General features: G+C 44.4%; 2 protein-coding genes and 1 long non-coding RNA gene across 3 annotated transcripts in view; 2 read left to right on the top strand and 1 right to left on the bottom strand.

Moving 5' to 3' along the window:
- The first annotated feature begins 373 nt into the window (after positions 1–373).
- LOC107373863 (zinc finger BED domain-containing protein 4-like) lies at positions 374–2,238 on the top strand. The gene is made up of 4 exons (XM_070553397.1): positions 374–968; positions 1,056–1,495; positions 1,576–1,641; positions 1,742–2,238. The coding sequence occupies exons 2-4, from the start codon at positions 1,280–1,282 to the stop codon at positions 2,096–2,098; spliced, it is 639 nt and encodes a 212-aa protein (XP_070409498.1). The 5' UTR covers positions 374–968; positions 1,056–1,279; the 3' UTR covers positions 2,099–2,238.
- Positions 2,239–3,547: 1,309 nt separating this feature from the next.
- Positions 3,548–6,513, bottom strand: LOC129162253 (uncharacterized). Its single transcript, XR_008562272.2, has 4 exons — positions 6,051–6,513; positions 4,814–5,167; positions 4,598–4,686; positions 3,548–4,508 (listed from the first exon to the last, which is right to left on the bottom strand). It is a non-coding gene; the product is annotated as an uncharacterized lncRNA (long non-coding RNA).
- Positions 5,070–23,554, top strand: part of arhgap28 (Rho GTPase activating protein 28) — a 40,910-nt gene continuing 22,425 nt past the window's right edge. The window contains exons 1-5 of the mRNA XM_054738742.2: positions 5,070–5,253; positions 5,321–5,535; positions 5,600–5,711; positions 15,199–15,431; positions 15,574–15,736. Coding sequence (XP_054594717.2) covers positions 5,070–5,253; positions 5,321–5,535; positions 5,600–5,711; positions 15,199–15,431; positions 15,574–15,736 — 907 coding nt within the window. The remainder of the gene's footprint in view (positions 5,254–5,320; positions 5,536–5,599; positions 5,712–15,198; positions 15,432–15,573; positions 15,737–23,554) is intronic.

The following is a 23,554-nucleotide window of genomic DNA, read 5'->3' as shown; positions in this document are numbered from 1 at the left end:
TGTTGCATTGCTCTGATATAAAAATAGTTTTGTTCATAGCTGTTTAGCTTTGCAAGTGCTCTGTTAATAATTGGTACAAATAAAGGGTGGGTTACATGTTTTTATTTAATCTTTTTTATCTGTTTGGAAAAATAACTACATTTCAATTTAAATTCAAATTTATTTGTTTCTATTCAGGGAGATGTGCACTGCCCTTAATCCGAGGTATCAGCCCCCATCCAGAGACGACCTGTCCAACACATTTATACCTGCATGGTATTCTGTTGAAAAAAGCAACCTCATCCAGAAGTTGGCTCAGGTTAACAAGGTAGCAATCACCTGTGATGGATGGACTAGTGTTGCTCAGGACCATTTCCTCACAGTCACAGTTCATTACATCTACAAAGGCAGGATGATGCAGAATGTGCTAAGCACTGAAGCAGTTTATGAGTCACAAACAGGTCTGGTAGTGGCTAAAGAAATATCAAGCGTTGTGGAGCAGTTTAACTTAGGACAGAAAGTAATTGCTGCCACTGTAGACAACGCCAGCAACATGGATGTTGCTTTGAAAAACTTGAACTTTTTGAAAGTGGGATGCTTTGCCCATACCCTAAACCTAGCAGCACAAAAGGTGTATGACATTCCTGCAGTTTCCAGCTGGTGTGCCAAAATCCGCTCAGTTGTGGTGTGGCTCAAGCGTTCATCCTTGAGCAAAACTGTGCTCAGAGAAAAGCAGCGACTCCTGAGTAAGTAGCATATGCAGTTACACATGTAAATGTATTGTTAATCATATTACCTTTTTTTACAGTAATTCAAAATACATTTGTGTCTGTCTGTGCTTTAGATTTGCCAGAGCATAATGTCATTCTTGACGTTAAAACGCGCTGGAACTCTCTCTTCCTGATGGTGGAGAGATTTATTGAGCAGTTTGATGCAATCCAGGCAGCTGTTCTGGATCAACGTCTGAGGAAGCCAATGGAGAAGGACAAGTGAGTGAAGGACACCAGCATCACTTGTAAGTGCTAAATTATTTCATTTAGTCATTTACCTTAAACATTGTTAATAATTTTCCACAGGCTAGAAGGCTTCACGTGCACTGATCTAACGAAAGCAGAGATGTTTATTAAGTGCATGCAAGTCCTGTACACATCAACCATGTGTGTGTCAAGTGAGAAGTCGCCCACATGCAGCCAAATCATCCCCATCCTGAAGAAGCTGGAGGCACATTTCAGGCAATCCGATGAAGACACCGTTTTCACCTCATCAATGAAAGAGAAAGTCTGGGTAGTCTGCAGAACATATGAATACTAACAAATATAGGGGTAGCATTGCATTTAGGTATCAGCTTCTATATTATATACTTTCTTTAAAGGATGAAAACCTTCAGAAATTTCTGAAGGAGGCCACTCTGATGGACCCACGTTTTAAAGGCAAGCTAGATGAAGGTGAGGCAGCTGACATCTGGGACAGGTTGGAGATGGCAGCAGTTGCAAATGCCACAGCAGCAGTTGAACAGGTATTTTCTGCACAACATTGTCCTTCTGCATGATGTAGTTTCCATGTTGAAGGAGTGTTTTTTTATTTATGTGTCCATAGCCTCCCATAGAGGACCCTCAAGCAGACAGGGTGATGGATGACGCCGAGATGAAGACGGAAAAATATGTAATTTCTGAGTTTTTCTAACCCAACCATGTAGTCCTACATTCTAAAAGGGATCTTTGTTGTTTTGACAATCCTCACACTACTTATTTTTGTTTTCCAGCCAAGAACGGTCCAAAAGTCAGCCTTAGAAAAGCTGTTTGAGGATGAGGACAGACAACTTAAGGAGGATGCAGCCTCTCATACAGCGGGTAGAGTCCCTTCCATCACGGAGCAGGTACAAAAGGAACTTGACATATACAAAAGACTGCCAAGAATTCCCTCTGGACAAGACCCTGTGGCCTGGTGGTGGAGTAAGAGGGATACACTGCCCAACTTATCTGCCCTATCCAATACATACTTGTGTGTCCCAGCCTCATCAACACCTTCTGAACGTGTTTTCTCTTGCGCTGGGCATGCCATCAGCCAAGAGCGATGCCGAATATTGCCAGAAAAAGCTAACATGGTGATTTTTTTGTAAAAAAATATCAAAAAATAAAATAAGAGGTTTTTGGAAAACTTGTGTATTTTTACATTCTTTAAGCACCGGTTCCGGCACCGTTTAAGCACCGGTACCATTTCAAAAGTACCGGTTTGGCACCGGTATCGGATAAAACCGAATCGATACCCATCCCTACTTGTAGCGTAACTGCGTGACCCAGACGCGGAGTGGCTAGCCTTGGGTTAAACAGAGCACGTGGCTTTGATCTGGGAACGGCGGCGCAGCGCTCGGAAAGAGCCGAGACAGAGCAGCAGTTCCGAATAAATAAGGAAGCTGACTTACTGGTAGTAGACAGCGTGGTAAGATCCCTTTCCTGGTTTGAGGGCTGGTAAGCCTCAGAACTCGGGTCGATGTCTGGTATGAACGATGACTGAGTGATGAATGAGCGGCGGCACTTCCGTAAATAGAGTCGGCGTGATGACGTCGACGAGCCACGCTGGTGATGGGAATAATGGGAAGTGTAGTAGTCCGCCAGTTGGGTCCGTAGGGGGTGGTCAGGAGGAGGAGTTTGTGACACATAAAAGCAGCTGTGATTTCAAGAGCGATGGATGAAGACTGTCTAATTGTGAGAAGTATTCCATTCCAGACAACCGGCATGTGAGTAGCGGTTGATGATGTAATGCTCACTGTCTCCATTCAGCAAATATGTGCACACTTGTGTGCTACTCAATGGAAGCCTCCAGGTGCCCTTTGCTGAGGATTGTGGTGTGCAGGGCGAGTATTGGGACTGGGCCCGTCTGTAGGAATTTCTAGGCTAGGTAAAGAGTTTATTAAATGGTATATTTGATGTAGCCCTTTCTAGGGTTCTACAACCCTGCAAGACCCTTTACAACATGAACCAATCATTTACCCATTCATACATTGGTGCCATAGCTGCCCTGGGACACACTGTTAGAAGACTCCGGTCCCCCGACGCACCCCACCCAGGAGGATAGGGGTGAAGTGTTTTGCCCAAGGTCACAATGACTGGCAGATTGGGCTCAAATCTGCAAACGTCTTGTTACAGGTGCTAGAACTTACCTCCTCTGCCACTGTTGCCCCCATGAGCAGGGCAAGCGTGGGGAGAACATGCTAACTGCAGTAGTGCAAACCCCGAATAAAACCAAAGTCATTATGCAGTTCTGCAAAACAAGCAAGAGAATTAGTTAGAATCTGTATTCTTTATGTCCTGGTCCTAATCCAGAATGTCCCGCCTCTCCTTACAGCTAACCTTCCGCCCCCCTCCTCCCTGTAGCTCCTCTCAGAGACGATCAGCTGCTGGACTGAGCGGAGGTGAGATTTCTTTTTCTGTCTCACATGTGCGACTGGTGGATAATGGATCATGGACTGTTGGTTGTTGAAATCAGATTCTAGCAGATGGGATGTAGCGGGATTCTGACTGGAAGATGGATTAGACCTGGACCTAATTTATGCCAGGCTCTGTTCTACAGGCAGGTCAGACCATTATGGGCTCCGTTTTACTTTGTGTTCATTTTCTGGATCTGCAGTTGTATTGTTCTGACATCTTTGGTTGGTTTTTATCTCTTTTCTGTTGCTTTGCCGATTCTGGTTGATCTGAGTAGATTCAGGATACATTCATACAACATTTATTCAGACAATGTGAAGCTTAAGACTACGCATCAAAGGATGGATAGGTAAAACAGTGAACTGTATGTATATAAATACATACATTACACACACACACACACACATTCTAGAGTTCTACAACCCCCTAAGGCACTTTACAACATAACCAGCCATTCACACACTGAATGGTGATGAGCTACATAGTAGCAACATCTGCCAGACTCAACCTATCAGTCATAATTGTATTCATACAAGCTTTTTACAACAGCCATGAAACCAAAGTTTGGTATAAAAACACACAAACTAAAAAGCAGCAAATAAAAATCATGATGTCACCACAGTGATATAGTTATTCAACAGGAATGTGCATGGTCTAACGTTTGCTCCTGAACCAGTACACCTGGCCTGATGGTTTCTATTATTCTGAACAGGTGAGAAGAACTGCCCAGAAGTTTACAGATGTGGTACTCATTCAGTAGACTCTGAAAACCTCCCTCAGAACTCACTCCAGAAGGTTCTATGGACCATTTTGGACATTCTAGAACTTTAAGGAAATCTTTTTAAAAAAATGAAGAAAAGTTCATGTGGTTGTTTGACAGCAAACTTGTGTCTACTTGAGTTTTTATGTTTTTTATTGTTTGTTTGGTGGGATTGATGGTTCTGGTTCTGGTTCTGATTACATCTACTGTCTTATTCATCTATAAGCCCGAAAAGAAGACGCCTCCTGGTACTGATGTCAGGGCACCACTTTGGTCCAACAGCAGCACATCCAGTCTGGGGTTCTCACCTTGGTTCTGGCAGGACCCACTAGCATGACGCGAACCTGAAAAAGGAGCAAAAACCCAGAGTTTCTGAGATGATTTCACATCTCAGCTGGAAGAAGTAGCAAGTGAAGCAAGTGAAAACACTTACTTCTGATTGGTTGACTGAGTCCATTTCCTTCTAATGGGCAGAAAATAGCAGCAGCAAACGCCAGCTCGTGCTCCCTGTTCTGTCCTCCCCTGGGAACCAAAACCATTAGCTCAAGGTTCCTGACACACACACACACACACACACACACACACACACACACACACACACACACACACACACACACACACACACACACACACACACACAAATCGATACCTGCAGAAAGCTGATTTAGACTGCGTGTCCTACGTGTTCCGACATGAATGCATCTTCTCAGACCTTTTGCATGTGTGCTGAACATGTTCCCATCTAATGTCTCTACATGCTGTATTCCTCTGCAGGCACCATGAATATTTCTGGAGATCACAGCAGAGATAACAGCCGAGATTCACTTGACCCTGCCTCAGTGGGAGAGGCCTGAAATCCATTAATCCCTGATTGGCTAAAACAGTCCACTTCCTGTCTCCACAAGATGTTGTCATCTTCTTCCACCACCTCCCTGTCTGCCTCCGTGAGTCCAGCTACATCTCACAAAGTGACTTCTGACCCCCATGACATCACCATGGAAACCTATTGGAGAGAAGTGGAGAGCATTGAGGAGGAGAGGGAGGGAGAAGAAGAGGAAGAGGAGGGTGATGAGAGGAAGAGCATGGATGGTGAGTCAAAGGCCTGAATGACAGGTGGCACTTTTGTCAAACTCCATCACATTTTTGCTTCTTGCAGAAGTGGAGTTGGAGGAGGCGTGGCTGTTGGGGGCAGGATTGTCCTCCCTAGTGACAGGCTCTGCAGAGACATCACGGCCAACAGCTGAGGCGGTGCTGTCCACGCTCACACGCCAGCAAGCTGCCACGGTGAGACAGAGACTGGACAACTACAATGCCACACTGAGGAAAATAAACCGGCAACCAGCCAGAGACGTGCGGGATATCTTTACTGAAGTAGGTTCATGTAAAGAACACACACATCAGTAAAGTAGAACCCACCACATGTTGTCTGTTTCAGCCTGATGAGGACTCGGCAGACCAACGCCCCCCATCTCCCCCATATCAAGTTGAGTCACCTCCAAGTCGATACCACACCACCACCAAGACCATACGCCGTACAGCAAACAAAGGTATTAGCACCAGAGCCCTCCCTTATTACCCTTACTTACAAACAGACCTGTGTGTATTTCGTGCGTAGGACCAAATTTACATATTGTGTGGTATTTACAAATTTACTTGTGCATAGGAATGTTCCTAAATATAAGAACTGCTGTGACCATGGACGTAATTTTGCTGGGGGACAAGGGGGACATGTCCCCCCCACTTTTTCCAAATTCAAGTTTTGACCCCTGCACTTTTTACCATCCAAAAACAATATTACTGTCACGATCAGAACTCAGAAGACCCGTAATGATGCCAAACACAGTAAAAGTATATAAAAAAAAATCTTTTATTTTTTGTGGAGTTACCAGAGGAGGGCGAGGCAGGAGACAGAGTCGGAGGGCAGGCGTGAGTCAAAACCAGATCGGCACAAGCAGGTACAGGGAGCAGGCTGGAGACATGGTAGAAGACAGGCGAGGGTTGTGATGGCAGGCAGAGTTCAAAGCAGGGGTCAGGAGAAAAAACGAGGTCCGGAGGCAGAGATCAGGCAGGGTGGATGGCTGGAGAATTTACTGGCAAATGTTTCAATAATCTGGCCCTGAATGACTGGATGGCTGGTTCTTTTGTAGCAGGGGAAACAGGTGCGAGTGATGAGCTGAGGAGTCAGAAGCAGGTGAAGTGGATGAAGCTGATTGCGGTAGTCAGGAAAACAGGGCTTGGCTGGGGTTTGATGATGAGACCAGGTGTGCTGCATGACGGCTGAGGAGGGTGAAGGATTGGGAGTCATGACAATTATGCTATGTTAAATTGACACTGGTTGAGCTCTAGGACCAAGCGGAAAACAACAGTTTGCGTTGAAGCCTGTTTCCCATTAGAACATACTGTAAAGATACACCACCACTGCATCACTGCAGACGCCGAACCAATCCGCCTGTCAATCTCCCGATCCCTCCTACCCTCACTCGTGAACAAGACCCCGAGATACTTAAACTCCTCCACTTGAGGTAGGACCTCTCTCCTGACCCGGAGTTGGCAAGCCACCCTTTCCCAGTCGAGAACCATGGTCTCAGATTTGGAGGTGCTGATCCTCATCCCAGCCGCTTCACACTCGGCCGCGAACCTACCCAGCAAGAGCTGAAGGTCAGAGCTGGATGAAGCTAGGAGGACCACATCATCTGCAAAAAGCAGAGACGAGATTCTCCTGCCACCAAACTCGACACAATCCACACCACGGCTGCGTCTAGAAATTCTGTCCATAAAAGTGATGAACAGAACCGGTGACAAAGGGCAGCCCTGGCGGAGTCCAACCCTCACTGGGAACAGGTCCGACTTACTACCGGCTATGCGGACCAAACTCATGCTCCTCTGGAGCAGAGACGTGTTAACCATTGCTCTCAAACATTGTTCACAAATCTGTAATGTGTGATAGTGAGCACTTCTGCTTTGCTGACATAATCCATCCCACCTCACAGGTGTGCCACATCAAGATGCTGATCAGACATCATGAGAAGTGCACAGGTGTACCTTATACTGCCCACAATAAAAGGCCACCCTGGAATATGCAGTTTTGTCTCACAGCAAAATGCCACAGATGCTACAAGCATTGAGGGAGCGTGCAATTGGCATGCTGACAGCAGGAATGTCAACCAGATCTGTTGCTCGTGCATCGAATGTTCATTTCTCCACCAAAAGCCGTCTCCAAAGGCGTTTCAGAGAATATGGCAGTGCATCCAACCGGCCTCACAATTGCAGACGACGTATAACCCCACCAGCCCAGGACCTCCACATCCATCAGGTTCACCTCCAAGATCATCTGAGTCCAGCCACTCAGACAGCTGCTGAAACAATTGGTTTGCATAACCAAACAATTTCTGCACTGTCAGAAACTGTCTCAGGGAAGCTCATCTGCATGCTCGTCATCCTCATCGGGGTCTTGACCTGACTCCAGCTTGTCATCATAACAGACTTGAGTCTGGCACGTTGGAGAGGTGTTCTCTTCACGGATGAATCTCGGGTTACATTGTTCAGGGCAGATGGCAAACAGCGTGTGGTGTCGTGTGGGTTAGCGATTTGCTGATGTCAGTGTTGTGGATCGAGTGCGTAGGAGTGGTGGGGTTATGGTATGGGCAGGCATCTGTTATGGACGAAGAACACAAGTGCATTTTATTGATGGCATTTTGAATTCACATAGATACCGTGATGAGATCCTGAGGTCCATTGTTGTGCCGTACATCCATGAACATCACCTCATGTTTCAGCAAGATAATGCACGGCCCCATTTTGCAAGTATCTGTACACAATTCTTGGAAGCTGAAATTGTCCCAGTTCTTGCATGGCCAGCATACTCACCGGACATGTCACCCATTGGGCATGTCTGGGAAGTACTTGACTGGCGTATATGACAGCGTGTACCAGTTCCCACTAATATCCAACAACTTCACACAGCCATTGAAGAGGAGTGGACCAACATTCCACAGGCCACAATTAACAATCTGATAAACTCTATGCAAAGAAGATGTGTTGCACTGCATGAGGCAAATGGTGGTCACACCAAATAACCGGTCACACAAGTTCTGAGTCCCCAGACCCCCAATAAAGCAAAAAAAAAAAAAAAAAAAAAAAAAAAACTGCACATTCCTAGGTGGCCTTTTATTGTGGGCAGTATAAGGTACACCTGTGCACTACTCATTATGTCAGATCAGCATCTTGATGTGGCACACCTGTGAGGTAGGATGAATTATCTCAGCAAAGCACAGGTGCTCACTATCACACATTTAGACATATTTGTGAACAATATTTGAGAGAAATGGTAATATTGTGTGTCTGGAATGAATTTTAGATCTTTAAGTCAATCTCATGAAAAATCGGAGCAGAAACAAATGTGTTGCGTTTATATTTTTGTTGAACGTATGTATATACATATATATATATATATATATATATATATATATATATATATATATATATATATATATATATATGTATGTATACACATATCAGAAATCTTGTTAACATAAATTTGATTCTGTTTCATTTCATTGTAAAATGGCCTGAAAGAACACCCCTCCAAAACAAAACTAGATAAATTGCATTTCTTGCAGAAATGCTGTCTGAATGCTGGATAGCTTAAACTGTTAGCTGAATCAGCCTAGTAGCTAGCCTAGTGAACTAGACCAAATTCTTGCTTTGCAAAGTTTGGTCTAGGAACGCTCCACTGGAACCTCCGCAGCCCCAACAGCATTCTGGCTGGCCAATCACAGCTCTCTAGAGGGGTTTCAAACACATAAAGAGCTGTGATTGGTCCATAATGGTGGGCCAATCATAGTGCTCTATCTGCTTAGTGAACAAATCACAGAGCTTTATCCGCTTTGTGGGCCAATCAGGGCACTCTATATGCCTGGTGGGTGGGATGATGCAACAGAGTGACACAAGAGTATGTCACATTCATTGTCCAGTAGAATGCGGAGATCATTAGAAAGACAACGGTAGAACCCGCCCCACAACCGAGAGCCGTCAATGGAGCGTTGCCAGACTAAATAATACATTTATTTAGTCTGGCTTGCCAGGCTACCTAGTAGCTAGGGATGGGTACCGAATTCGGTACTTTTTAAGGTACCGACCGAATTCCATAGTACCGACCGAGCACCGATTCACGTCATTTCAAACGGTGCCTCGTTTCGGTACCCGTCCTTCATAACGAGAACTTGCCAAGACAGCTGCGCATGTGCAAGAGCGTTATGTCGTCGGTCCCTGCGAGCAAGTTGTAAACAGAGCAGCATGGTAGAAAGAACACACGCTAACGCTTGGGTCCACTTCACTAAATGTGATGGTTAACTGGGTGATGAAACCAGCGACAGACAACGATCTAAGTGAGACATCCTCATCTTAATCTGCTCCGGTAGGTAAATAAAATGTTTAAGATAGCATTACCTTGATATGTTAGCTTCCGTTTCCCTAATGGTGCGTTCGCTTTCTCCTCGGAACTCCGAATTTCCGACTAGAAGAACATGAACACGCTCTAAAGTTTGGCTTCACTTTACTAAATGCAACGGGTGACTGGGTGAAGATGAAACCAGCGACAACAATCTAAGTGTGAGGCATCATCGTTTTAATCTGCTCCAGCAGCTAAATAAACTGTTTAAGATAACGTTAGCTTGATGTTATTCCATTGCCACCATTGTTATCAGCTAATGGTGCGTTCGCTTTCTCCTCGGAAATTCTAACTTCCCAGTAGGAAAAATCAAATGAAAAAAGACGGCAAAAGGAATGAAGATAACAGTAAATTTAGTTCACAGTAAAGCTTCAGTTTAATTATCAGCTTATAAAACTACAAGGACGATGTTAAAAAGCAAAACAGTTGAATGTTATTTATCGTGATATTTATCAAATATGGTTATATAATGAGAAAAATATATATTTAATTATAAAAGAGAATTAAAATAATAAACACTCAAAAGTATCGAAAATTGGTACCGTTAAGTACCGGTATCGATTCGTAGGTACCGGGAATTAGTACCGGATCGATTCAAATGTCAAAGGTACCCATCCCTACTAGTAGCTGAACTGATGCTGAAAATAAGCAAAACTGTCAAAATGAGCTGAATGTGTTGAAAGACGTTGAAGCAAAAATCACTAACATGCAAATAAAGCACAAAAAGTAAGGGAAGAATGGAGAAAAATAATCCTAAATGGCAACAAACTGAAATCTGTGAACATTGTATAAAAATCTGGACAGCTAAAATGTCTAAACACCTATTATTTCAGTTGGACAAGTTTAACAGTTTAATCTTTACATTTAGTTGAACTGCGAAACTAGCAACTTATGCTAAATTTGGTAACTGATTGCTGAAGTTGTTGAATAGCTGAAGTGAAGCTGAAACTAAGCAAAACTGGCAAATGAGCTGAATGTAGTGAAAGATGTGAAAATTGAAAGCACCAACAAGCAAATAAAGCACAAAAAGTAAGTGAAGAATCAAGAAAACTAATCCTAAACAGCAGAAAACTGAAATCTGTGAACATTGTTTAAAAAACTGGACAACTAAAATGTCTAAACACCTGTTATTTCAGTAGGACTAGTTTAACAGTTCAATTTTGACATTTAGCTGAACTATGAAATAAGTATCATATGCTGAATTCAGAAACTGATTGCTGAAGCTGCTGAATAGCTGAAGTGAAGCTGAAACTAAGCTAAACTGTTAAAATGAGCTAAATGTAATTAAATATTTAGAAGTAAAAATCACCAACAAACTGTAATAAAGCTCAGAATATAGGTGAAGAATGGACAAAAAAATGCTAAACAGCAGAAAACTTTAGTTTTTGAACATTGATTAAAAACTTGAAATTTGAAATGTTAAACAGCTGGCATTTGAATGAGAATAATTTAATGGGTACATTTTTACAATTGGCTGAACTGTGAGTTTAGAAACATTTACTGATATCTGAAACTGATTATTTAACATATGTTCAGACTTGATATGGGATGGATGAATGGTTGGATAAATGGTTGGATGAATGAAATGACAGATGGATTGTTGGATGGATGCTAGATGGTTTATTGGATGGATGGATGGATGGATGGATGGATAGAAGCATGTATAGGCATGTTGTAGGGATCAAAGGAACAGAACTGGGCTGGTTTAAATCATACCTGTCTGACAGATTTCATTTTGTAAATGTACATGACAAATCTTCTTCATACTCCAGGGTTACTTGTGGAGTACCACAGGGTTCAGTGCTTGGACCAATTCTTTTTACTATATATATGTTTCCAATTGGTAAAATCATTAGACAGCATGGGATAAACTTCCACTGTTATGCTGACGATACTCAGCTATATTTATCCATTAACCTTGATGAACCTAATCGGTTGGGTAGATTACAGGCTTGTCTTGAGGACATAAAAAATTGGATGACTCTAAACTTTTTGCTTTTAAATCAAGACAAGACAGAAGTTCTCATCTTTGGACCAGAAATCCAGAAAAGGAAATTGCTTAGTCAATCGCCTGACCTTAATGGCATTACATTAATCTCCGAGAACAAAATAAGGAACCTTGGTGTTATCTTTGACCAGGACATGTCTTTCAATTCCCAGGTTAAACAGGTTTGTAGGATTTCCTTTTTCCACCTTCGGAATATTGCTAAGATTAGAAGCATCCTATCCAGGAGTGATGCTGAAAAACTAGTTCATGCATTTATTACATCAAGACTGGATTACTGTAATTCATTACTCTCAGGAAGTCCACAGAATGTAGTTAAAAGTCTTCAGCTTGTCCAAAATGCTGCAGCTAGAGTTCTGATGAGAATTAAAAAGAGAGATCATATCTCTCCTGTCTTAGCTTCCCTACATTGGCTACCTGTTAAATTCAGAATAGATTTTAAGATCCTTCTTCTCACATATAAAGCTCTTAATAATCAAGCTCCATTATACATTAGGAATCTGATTGTTCTATATGTTCCTAACCGAGCACTTCACTCTCAGACTGCAGGTCTACTGGTGGTTCCCAGAATATCTAAAATTAGGATGGGAGGCAGATCTTTTAGTTATCAGGCTCCTCTCCTGTGGAACCAGCTCCCAGCTTTAGTCCGTGAGGCAGACACTTTGTCTACTTTTAAGAATAGGCTTAAAACATTTTTATTTGATAGGGCCTATGGTTAAAATCTAACGTTAGCCTAAATCTGGACAAGTGGGGGAGTAGAGGGAGGTGGAGTGTACAGTCGGTAAAGATGGCTCTCCCTTGCCCTGCCTCCAACATGCCTCCATCTAAATAGGATAGATTATCCAGAGTTATCTCTGTAGATATGCTGCTATAGGCTTAGACTGCTGGAGGATACACTGACCACTTTCCACACTCTACTGCTTTCTTCTACAATCTGCTCTTTAACTGTATTATTTCCTGCTATTTCAGCTGTTAACTTTATTTTCTCTCTAAGTGTTTTTCTCCCCAGAAGATGCTACAACGATGTTCTGCTGAGCTGTGGTGGCCTCATGGAGGGGGCCATCGACTAGCACACTGCTGCTAACCACTTAAACATTCTCCCTCTCCTGATAATAACTTTTTGCTTTCCTTGACATTGGACATGTTACTGCTAGTTTACCCATTTAATTAGAGATCCACTAGGATAAATACAATAAAGTTTATCTCACCAAATAGAATATTTACTAAGACATCACAATAGAACTGTAGACACATTATTGTCACAGACTTCCCACTGAGGTGCCTTGATACAGCACTCTGGGAACAGCCGATTCATTCAGAAACTTCTTTCTGTGCCTTACCCTCTTAGCCTGGCAAGCCAGACTAAATAAATGTATTATTTAGTCTGGCAACGCTCCATTGACGGCTCTCGGTTGTGGGGCGGGTTCTACCGTTGTCTTTCTAATGATCTCCGCATTCTACTCGACAATGAATGTGATATACTCTTGTTTCACTCTGTTGCATCATCCCACCCACCAGGCATATAGAGTGCTCTGATTGGCCCACAAAGCGGATACAGCTCTGTGATTTGTTCACTAAGCAGATAGAGCACTATGATTGGCCCACCAATATGGACCAGTCAAAGCTCTTTATGTGTTTGAAACCCCTCTAGAGAGCTGTGATTGGCCAGCCAGAGTCCTGGTAGGAGCTGCGGAGGTCCCAATGGAGCATGCCTAGACCAACCTTTGCAAAGCAAGAATTTGGTCTAGTTCACTAGGCTAGCCGGCTGTTGGAGGCCTGCAGCTGTACTCCTGTTAATGAGAGAACCCTTTAAATCTGTCCTTCAGAAGTGCAATTAGACCTGTCAAACTTCTCATCACCATTTGAAAAGTACTGCACAGATTTGAAAAATTCTAAAAGCGTGAGCGGCAGAAGGCTTTGTTGGTCATCTGTGTCCATTTTTATATGCCTAACATGAATTGTCTAGAAGTTATGACGAGAACATTTTAGCTGTCTGAAGCCGATCAGAGGAGAAAATCTCTGTTCCTTTAACATGGGTTTCAATGAGGCAGAATCAGCGTCTCTCCTCCTTCTGAGGCTTGTAGAGAAAGAACCGTAAAAATTACAGATAAAAGGAACCCCATTCTGAAAAGCCAACAAAAATTCTTACTTTTTGAGGTATCATTTGTTTCGGTACTCCAAACGGTCTGGGTGTTGGAAAGAGTTGTTTCCAGAAAATGTGAAGGTCAAAAGTTAGAGTGTGGAATTTTCAGTTTAGAGTAGTGAGTGGTAGACATTTTTATTTATTTAAATATTCTCAAACAAATGAACCGTACGACCACAACGTTTGGGGTACATTCATGATTTATAGCTCAAAATGAAGGTATATCCGTTAGCTGCAAGCCAGCGTGCATCTCGTTTCAATCGGACTTACGGTTTTCTCAGGACAATGTCAGCAATGGAGCAAAGGAGGGTCATTGCTCCTATCTCTGCCCATTATAATTTTTGTGATTTTTTCTGAAAATCTCAAGCCGTACCTCAACTTCTACCTGTGATTTTAGAAAAACTGTAATAGATATCAAAACGATTTTTTAACCAGTAATAGCTGAAAGTCTTGTGAGTTTGTTGAAACTTGAATGCAGTCTCTTGGTTAAAGTTAACCTATAAGAGTAAGAGTTCAAAAAAGTGATAGGATCTAGCTGAAAATTGAGCAATACCGTTCATTTCAATGGGACCAAAAATGGCAGAAATAGCTGAATATCTCAAAAAGTATAAAATATTTTAATACCAAAAGTCATTGCTGGCATAAGCTGAATGAGCTGAACGTTTTGATACCAAAATTGTGTAAATAGTTGAAGAATTGTGGAAGTAGTTAAATGCCAAAAATGTACGGAAGCAGAATATGCTTATAATATGCTTTACAGCATTCAAACAACTAACTATAAAGAGAAACAGGATCAATATCTGCAGGTTTAAGGGAGCCAAATTTAAGACTTTTTAATACCTTTTTTAAGGCCACTTTGACCAAATTTAAGCTATAATTTCCAGCTATTGCCTGGAACCGGTGCTAACCACGTCGCGAATGTGGGATTAGCCTTCCAGTTACCATTAAATTTGCCCTTCCCCATGGTGCAAGCTCCCACTAGCTTAACCAGCTAATGTTCTCATCTAAAACTAGCCCCCTTTCACAACCAAATGAATGTGTATGGTTCCGCTTACGCCAACATCATACACAAAAAAAAGCTGAACACTAACTAGAAATTCACGAAAATTTTACAGAAATAAAAGAATCTTGTTTATTGGGTCTTTGGTAATTTAAGACATTTGGAAATTCTATTTAAGGATTATTTGTCATTTTTAAGGATTTTCAAGGCCTTAAATTTGGAAAAGCAAATTTAAGACTTTTTAAGGACCCGCGGATACCTGATAATAAGAAGAGGGAGGCACTGAAAGTCAGTTATACAGACCTGGAAAACAGTGGTTTGGTGGTCACTGTCTTTAAGTCCTTTTAGGTAGTTTTGGTTGCTCTTTAGGTGGATGTGGAGATCTTTGAGGTAGCTCTAATTTTACATTGCTGGGGTTGTCTTTGTTTTATCTATAGTGCGTCCAACTCTTCCCATGTTAGTCTGTGAGGATGAGCTACCTGAACACTCCAGCTCTGCCCCACCCACTCCCACACCTCCTCACACTCCCTCACTGTCAGTGAGTCAGCTGAGACCAGCTGATTGGCTGTTGTGGGACACTCCATACTCTGAGGGAGTGGCTGAACACAAACTGATTGGGACATGTAGTAACTGTGTACGTTTCCATGGAGATGAGACAAGTGACCTACAGGTGAGTTGGACTTTTTAACACAAGGGTTAGCAAGGCACCAGAAAATGCTGATTAGTCTGTGTGTGTGTGTGTGTGTGTGTGTGTGTGTGTGTGTGTGTGTGTGTGTGTGTGTGTGTGTGTGTGTGTGTGTGTGTGTGTGTAGTTTGTACCCGTCTCTTCATCACAGGGTCTTACCTGTACGGATGATTTATCATCACATGATCTGACACGGCTCGGCTTCATCTCTCACATTGAACTCTCCACCCTCTTGCTGAGTTTGGGTATCCAAACCAAATGTACTCGGCCACAACGCAGCAGGGCCCGAGGTGCGTTCCATCTTTATTTTGTGGTTCATATATATATTGATATAAAAAGAAGACAAAAGTTTTTTTGTTGGTAAAAGACTAGCTGTTGGTCATTATAAGCCAACATCCAAATGTCCCTTCACTTGGCTGGCTCCAATTTTAACATTCGTTTTACCATTTAAAAACCATGATGTGTTTTCCACAGAAAACTATAGAAAATACAAATAGACTCATAAAATCAGTCAACCTTTCAGCCATTCAAGTACAAATAATTCACAGATCATCGGATCCCATTACATTCCCTGTGATGAAGCTCCATCTTGTGATGGAGCTTCATCACAGGGAATGTAATGATTTGTGATTCAGCAAAGGTCCTTGCAGGTTTTCCTACAAAATTTTGAATATTTACACAACAAAATCACTCTAAACACAAAATAAATAACTAAAGACGTTCCAGAGCCAAGCAGCTCTAGGTTCATACAGCTTTTAACCCTTAAGCCAGCTCGTATCTCAGCTGAAGTCTTCTACAGGTAATCGTGGAGGACCTAACATGGGTTTTTTGTGTAATTCTCTCACTCACATATGCCTACCTGTTGAGAATTTAACTCTACTTTATCACCATAACAACAACAACAAAAATACAGAAAATTTTAATAAATTAAAAGTCACAAATGTTCTTCACTGTCATTTATTGACACAGCTGATAAATGTGCAGAAAACTGATTTTTAACTATCGTGTTTCCAGAATGTAACAATCTCTGAAGAAAAAAAAATTAAATATGGAATAGAATAGAATAGAATTTATTGATCCCACAGTGGGGAAATCCACTTGTTACAGCAGCACCAACACTTAGGAGAATAATTTGAAGAAAAATAATAACGAGGGTACTTGTATGTACACATGGGCAGTATTCTAGTATTGTAACCTTCAACCACTAAAATCCATAATTTTTTTTAAATCAAAGAGTATCTTGATCAATTTCAAAATAAGTTTGCTGTGGTGGCTATTTCAGAAACATGGTTGAATGATGACAGAGAACTGCAGGATGGACTAGAGGGTTATGAAATGTTTTGGCAAAGTAGGAGGAATAGAAGAGGAGGAGGTGTCGCTATATTTGTTATATCGTGTCTTAAATGTAAAATTGTTAACAATATGACCGCTGTGGTGGATAACTTGATGGAATGTTTAATTATCGAAATTCAAGTTGAAAGATCTAAAAACATATTAGTTAGCTGTATTTATCGTACACCTGCATCGTGCATAGATCTGTTTATGAGAGAAATTTCTGTAATACTGGAAAAACACAAAGAAAAGACGACTTTATTTTGTGGTGATTTTAATATTAATTTATTGAAGGCAAATGATCACAATAAGACTTCTGAATTTACTGATACAATGCTTAGGTTTGGGTTCTATCCGTTGATTCTAACGCCCAGCAGAATAAAGATGGGCAGTGCCACTTTGATTGACAACATGTTTAAGATAGATGGTAAGATACACAGTGGACTGTTAGTCACGGATGTAAGTGATCACTTGCCTGTCTTGAAATTAATTATCAATTTAATATTCGAGAGGAAAAGATTGATTACATTGGTAGAATAAAAACACCAGAACACACTGCAGCTTTTAAAAGAGAATTAGAAAATTATGACTGGAAAAGGTTTATGTGGAAGACACTAATGATGCATATAATGCATTTCTAGACATATTTTTGTCAATCTATGACAGCCATTGTCCACTAAAAAAGTTTTCTGAAAATCTCAAAAAGAAAAATCCAGGGTTGACAAAAGGTTTGGAAAGAGCATGTAAAAGGAAAAATAAGTTGTATAAGATTTTTTTTTTGACAAATAGAACTAAGGAAAATGAAGACAAATATAAGAAATATAGAAACAGATTAACAACTATTTTGCGATATTAAAAGAAAAGTTATTATGAAAAGCTGCTTCAAAAATCTAAAAATAATATAAAGGCTACCTGGAGTGTATTTAATAAGATAATAAAAAATCAGAATAATATATGTTTTCCAACATGTATTGTAAAAGAAGGTAATGTCGTGATTAAGAATATTGAGAGTATAGTCAACGAATTTAATGATTACTTTGTTAATGTAGGTCCCAATTTGGCAAAAGAGATTTCTGTACCAGGAAGACATGATGACAAATTTTTAAATTTTACTTCTTATAAATGTAACTCAATGTTTCTTGGAGGAGTCTGTGAGAGTGATATTATAGATGTGGTGAGTAAATTTAAGAGTAAAAAATCCATGGATTGTGACGGCCTTGATATGTCATTAGTTAAAGAAGTTCTTCATAGTATCCTTCAGCCATTAAATTCTATTTGTAAGAAATCATTTCAAACTGGAATTTTTCCAGATAAAATGAAAATTGCCAATGTGATAAACAGGTTGTGTCAAATTATAGACCAGTATCTTTGCTGCCTACATTTTCAAAGATTCTTGAAAAACTATTTGAAAACAGACTAAATTCTTTTCTTGAAAAATATTATTTATTGAATGACCATCAGTATGGGTTCAGAAGAAATTGCTCAACATCTCTAGCAGTGAGGAAATTTATTGAAAACATTGCAACAATTGTGGATAAAAAACGTTGGTTACGTATTGTAACCCCAGATTCTATGAGTCTAGTCGCAGCCCTTAAGCGAGCTGCTATTGGAAGGATGATCTCCGCATCAGCCAATCATGAAGAGCTTCAATGTACGCCCACTAATAGTGGGCCCCCTTGTGGGTTATATAAGTGGAACGACCCCACTGTTCACCTCCGATGGCTCTTAGTCCTAACAGAACCAGTGGGGCCAGTGGCTTAAGGGCTACGACTAGACTCATAGAATCTGGGGTTACAATACGTAACCAACGTTCTATTTCGTCTAGTCTTAGCCCTTAAGCTAGCTGCTATTGGAATAATGCGCAGCTGGATGGGTTTACGCCACACTGGTTAGCTCAACCAATGAACACACCCAACACGCCTTTATAGGGAGGGGCGCTCAGCCTCAGTCCAGGCTCGAAGGCTGAGGCAGCCAAAAATAAGAGTGGAGCCCCCACTAAAAAATAACATCCATAAAAGGATGAAAATCATTCAAGCAGGGCTGATGGGATGCCATAAAGCGTTCATTCAGCCTGCTGAGGTCCAAGCACTGAACGAGTGACGGAACCTAAAGACACATCTCGTAAATAATAACGAGTAAAGGAACAGGGTGAAGCCCATGAAGCAGCCTGACAAATGTCTTCCATTGACACACCACTGAGGAGCGCCATAGAAGAGGAAATCCCTCTGGCTGAATGAGTCCTGAGTGTCTCAGGAGGATCCCGCCCTGCTGATGTGTAAGCGAGTGAAATGGCGTCACATAGCCAGTGCGAAATACGCTGGGTCGACAGCGCTTGCCCAAGGGAAGACTCCCTGTAGTGCACAAACAGGCTTTGTGAGCGGCGAATCCCCGAAGTGCGTGACACATATCGTGCGAGCGCGCACACCGGGCAGAGAAGATGGGAAGCCGCCTCCTCCTCAGAACTATGGGGAGGAGGAAAAAGTCCAGCCAATGAAATTGACCTGGATTTGAAGGAAGCCGTAATGTTTTTGGGCACAAAGGCTGGGTTGGGGCATAAAACAGCAGACCCGCCATCCTCCCGGATCCTGAGGCATGCGGGAGCCACTGAGAGGGCGGCCAGGTCGCTCACCCTCTTGACTGATGTCAGAGCCAGCAGCAATGCCGTTTTGAGTGACAGGAACTTGAGTGAGACCTGGTCCAAGGGCTCAAATGGGGCTTTAGATAAGCCGTGTAGAACCACCGTGAGGTCCCACTGGGGAAATAGCAGCCGGGACACAGGTCTGTTCCTTCTGACGCCTTTTACAAAACGTTTTGTGAGGGGATGACTGAAAACAGATCTATCTCCAAAGCCCTGATGACAAGATGAGATAGCTGCAGCATATGTCCTAATAGTGCTGAATGCGAGGCCTCTGTCCATCAGTATCTGCAGAAACGATAGGACATCCACCAGCTGGCAGGAGAGCGCTTGAACATTCCGCTCTGCGCACCAGTTCTGGAAAGCTGTCCATTTAGCAGCGTAAGATGCCATGGTAGAGGGCGCTCGTGCACTCTGAATCGTGGCCACCACATCATGCAGCAGCCTAGAAGCCTCTAAGCGTGACCGCTCAGCGGCCAGACCCAAAGCCGTTGGCCTATTTTGGGAGGATGTCTGATTATTCCATCCGCCTGGAGAAGGGCGTCTGCCCTCCACGGCAGCCTCCACGGGGAGCTGGACACTAACGCTTGCAGGTCCGGAAACCATGATGCGGACAGGCATCTGGGAGCCACCAGAATCACCGAAAGCTGTTCTGACCGAACTCGGTCCAGGAGCCGGGGAATCAGAGGGACTGGTGGAAACGCATAGAGGAGCGTTCGGGGCCAGGGCTGGTGTGAGAAGGCATCCGCCCCGAGTGGGGGTCGGTCCCGGGGGCTCAGGGAAAACCACAGGCGACACTGAGTGTTTTCTCGAGCTGCGAACAGATCCACAGAAGGTACCCCGAACCTGATCCAGATCAGCGATACCAGCGCAGGATGCAGACGCCAGTCGGAGTCGCGGGGTCCCTCTCTCGACAGGATGTCTGCTGCTACATTCAGGACCCCCGGGATGTAGGTGGCCTTGATAGACAGCAGGTGGCCATGTGCCCAACACAGTAAATCTGTGGCTACACGTAACAGAGGGAGAGACCGAACTCCCCCTTGGCGATTTATGTAGGCTGCCACCACCCGGTTGTCCGTGTGAACTTCGACATGACGGCCCTCGAGAAGGGCAGCGAAGTGTCTGACCACATTCCTCACTGTCATCAGCTCCAACACATTTATGTGCTCATGCGTGTGGGAGGGCCAGCAATCTGCCACCGTATGGGACAAGCACGTGCCCCCCCACCCCAACAGCGACGCATCCGTAAACACAGACACGTGTGACGCAGGGCGTCCGATGGGAACTCCGTGTGAAAGGGTGCAGGGGTTCCCCCAGTGAGCGAGGTCCCCGCCCACTGAGGGGCGAACCCTCAACATACGTGCCTTCTGACGTATTGGGTGCACCCGGAGGCAGATGAACCAAAGTTGCAGGTGCCTCGTGTGCAGCAACCCTAGCGGCACCACAGCGTGGGCTTCAGCCATCATGCCCAGAAGTTTCACGATTAACAGGGCTCTCACGATCCTGCGGGGTTGCACGCGGGAGATCACCGCGATGAGATCTGCCGCTCTCACCGGCGACAAATGTGCTCTCATCAGGGAGGCGTTCAGCTCCACCCCAAGAAACACAATTGACTGGGACGGAAGGATGGAGCTCTTCTCCCAGTTTATAGAAAACCCCAGGGTTGACAGATGCTCTGTTAACTTCCTGGTCTGTTCCGACGCCTCATCCTCGGACCGAGCGCACAGGAGCAGGTCGTCCAGGTAAAATAAAACTCTCAGTCCCGCCATATGCAGCGGCTGCAGCGCGGTCTCCAGACATTTGGAGAAAGTGCGCGGGGCTAGCGAGTAGCCGAAAGGGAGGCGATTGAATTGGTATTGAACTCCCCTGAATGAGAAGCGCAGGAACTTCCGGTGCCTGGGAATTACCGGGATGTGGAAGTATGCGTCTTTCAGGTCTATTGACGTGAACCAGTCTCCGGAATGCACGTATTCCAGGACTTGCCTCATTGTCAACATGCGGAAATGCATCACTGCTATGGAGCAGTTGAACAGGGAAAGATCGAGAATCGTCTCATTCCTCCCGACTTCTTCGGTACTACGAAGTAGCAGGAGTAGAAACCCGAGAGCTCTTGTCCGCGAGGGACTCGGGAAATAGCGTCCTTGGACAGAAGTTCCCGCAGCTCCAGCTCTAGGGTCTGAGACTGAACTTGTGATGTGAACGTCGTCTCCACGATCCCGTTGAAGGGAGGAGGAGCGGCCTGAAAATGGAGTGCGTGACCGTAATGAATGGTCTCCGATATCCATTTGCTCATGGCACAAAGGCGGCGCCATTCGTGCGCGCGTTCCGACAGCGGATGCGTGTTCGCGGTCACGTGAGTAATGTCGGAAGACTGAGTATGCGCCCTTACCGCCGTCGCTCGCCCCAGAGGACTGGGGGCGACCCATGGAGGGCTGTGCTCGAAAGGGCGAGTGTGAACCAGCTGGAAGAGGCTGATCCGCACAGCGGGGTGTGGAGACCAAAGGAGCAGGGCGAGTGGGAGCTGGGTCCATACACGGGGACGGCAAAGTGCCAGAGGACGGAGCCGCGTACTGTGCCGCCGCGCGTGACCGCGACCGCGCCATGACGTCCCGTCCCACCCAGCGTTGTGGGGGAAACGGGACGGGTTGGGCCTGGTCGGAGGCTGAGGCCGGTGCGCGAATGGAGCACACCTTTACAGCTGGCCGTGAGACATGGCTGACTGCGGGAATACGTATATGTGCCGCAGTGCTTGGTGTGGGGAACGTGTGTGAAGAGTCGGCAGAGGACTCTGCAGAGGACTGTAGGATTGAGCTCTTTAAGTGACGTTTTTTGGGTTTTATTTCAAAACCAACATCAACAGCAGCATCAACAGCATTACGCTCATAGACACACACATTCCCCCCAAGGAGTCATTTCCGTGGCTGCTTCCGGCGAGGCTCCTGCGCCTGCCACGACGGCGTCTGCTGGCTCCGTCGAACCCGTTGGCCGCCAACTTGCTGGTCTCGCTGAGGTGGAGCCGAAGCGGGAGGCCGGCTCCGTGGAGCGGGCGGCACAGCCGGGCGCCTGAAGTTCCCACACCGTTCGTCCCATCCTCTGGCGGAATGGCCGGAGTGCGAGGCTGACCGAGGGTGGACCACGTCTCGCACCGTAGCTGATAGTTCAGCTGTCTTCTGAGCCCTCTCGATGACGCCCCTAAGATGGGGACCGAACAAAACATCAGAGGTGATGGGGCCTTCCAGCATCTCTCTGTGCAGGTGATCGGGCGAGGGCGGTTCTGGAACGGCTAGCCCCTTGCGGACCGCAGCCGCGGAGATGATGGCGGGCAGCTCCTGGATCAGTGCTCTTACTGCTGGTAGGGAGGGGCAAGAAGCCGCTGGGGCAGGAAGACCCGCTGAGCCAGGCTCGTTGACCTCCGTGTTGTCTAGGAGGGAGGAATGGCTAAGGCGGCTAGCCTCGTCGTAGTCCTCGCTGTCTGTGACGTCATCCAGCCGGTTGAAGCCATTCGGCTCCTGACCGGCGTTGAAGAAGTCCAAATTCTTGTCCAGCGAATATGTCTCAGCCACCGGGAATTCCTCGGCGGCGGCGGGAGTGAAGCACTCGACCCGGCGGATCTTTTCAGCCACAGGCAGAGCGGCACAAAACGGGCACGAGGCCTGGGGGGTCAAGGCCAGGCCAGCGTGATGAGCCCCGAGACAGACCTCACATTTGGCGTGCAGGTCGCCGCTGGAAATGGAGCCCGTCTGGTAGGCCGGGCAGGTTCTGGCGTCGCTGGACATAGCTGATGAGTCATAATCTTCTTTGATAATTGCTCTTTAAAGAAGCTCTCAGGCTTGGCATGAAGAGAAAAAGGAGGCGAACAGTGGAGTTGCTCCACTTATATACCCACAAGGGGGCCCACTATTAGTGGGCATACACTGAAGCTCTTCATGATTGGCTGATATGGAGATCATCCTTCCAATAGCAGCTCGCTTAAGAGCTAAGACTAGATGAAATAGAACAGATTGGAATAGGTGTGTTCATTGATTTACGCAAAGCCTTCGATGCAATAGATCATTCCTTACTGTTACAGAAATGGTAAAGATTTGGTTTAAGAGGTGTTGTACAACTTTGGTTAAATAGTTACTTGGAAAGAAGGTTCCAA

The sequence above is a fragment of the Nothobranchius furzeri genome, chromosome 7 (genome assembly GCF_043380555.1).
Source record: "Nothobranchius furzeri strain GRZ-AD chromosome 7, NfurGRZ-RIMD1, whole genome shotgun sequence".
In the NCBI taxonomy this organism is placed as follows: Eukaryota; Metazoa; Chordata; class Actinopteri; order Cyprinodontiformes; family Nothobranchiidae; genus Nothobranchius; species Nothobranchius furzeri.
Note: the sequence above shows the minus strand (reverse complement) of the source record. Positions and strands in the feature narration are given on the sequence as shown.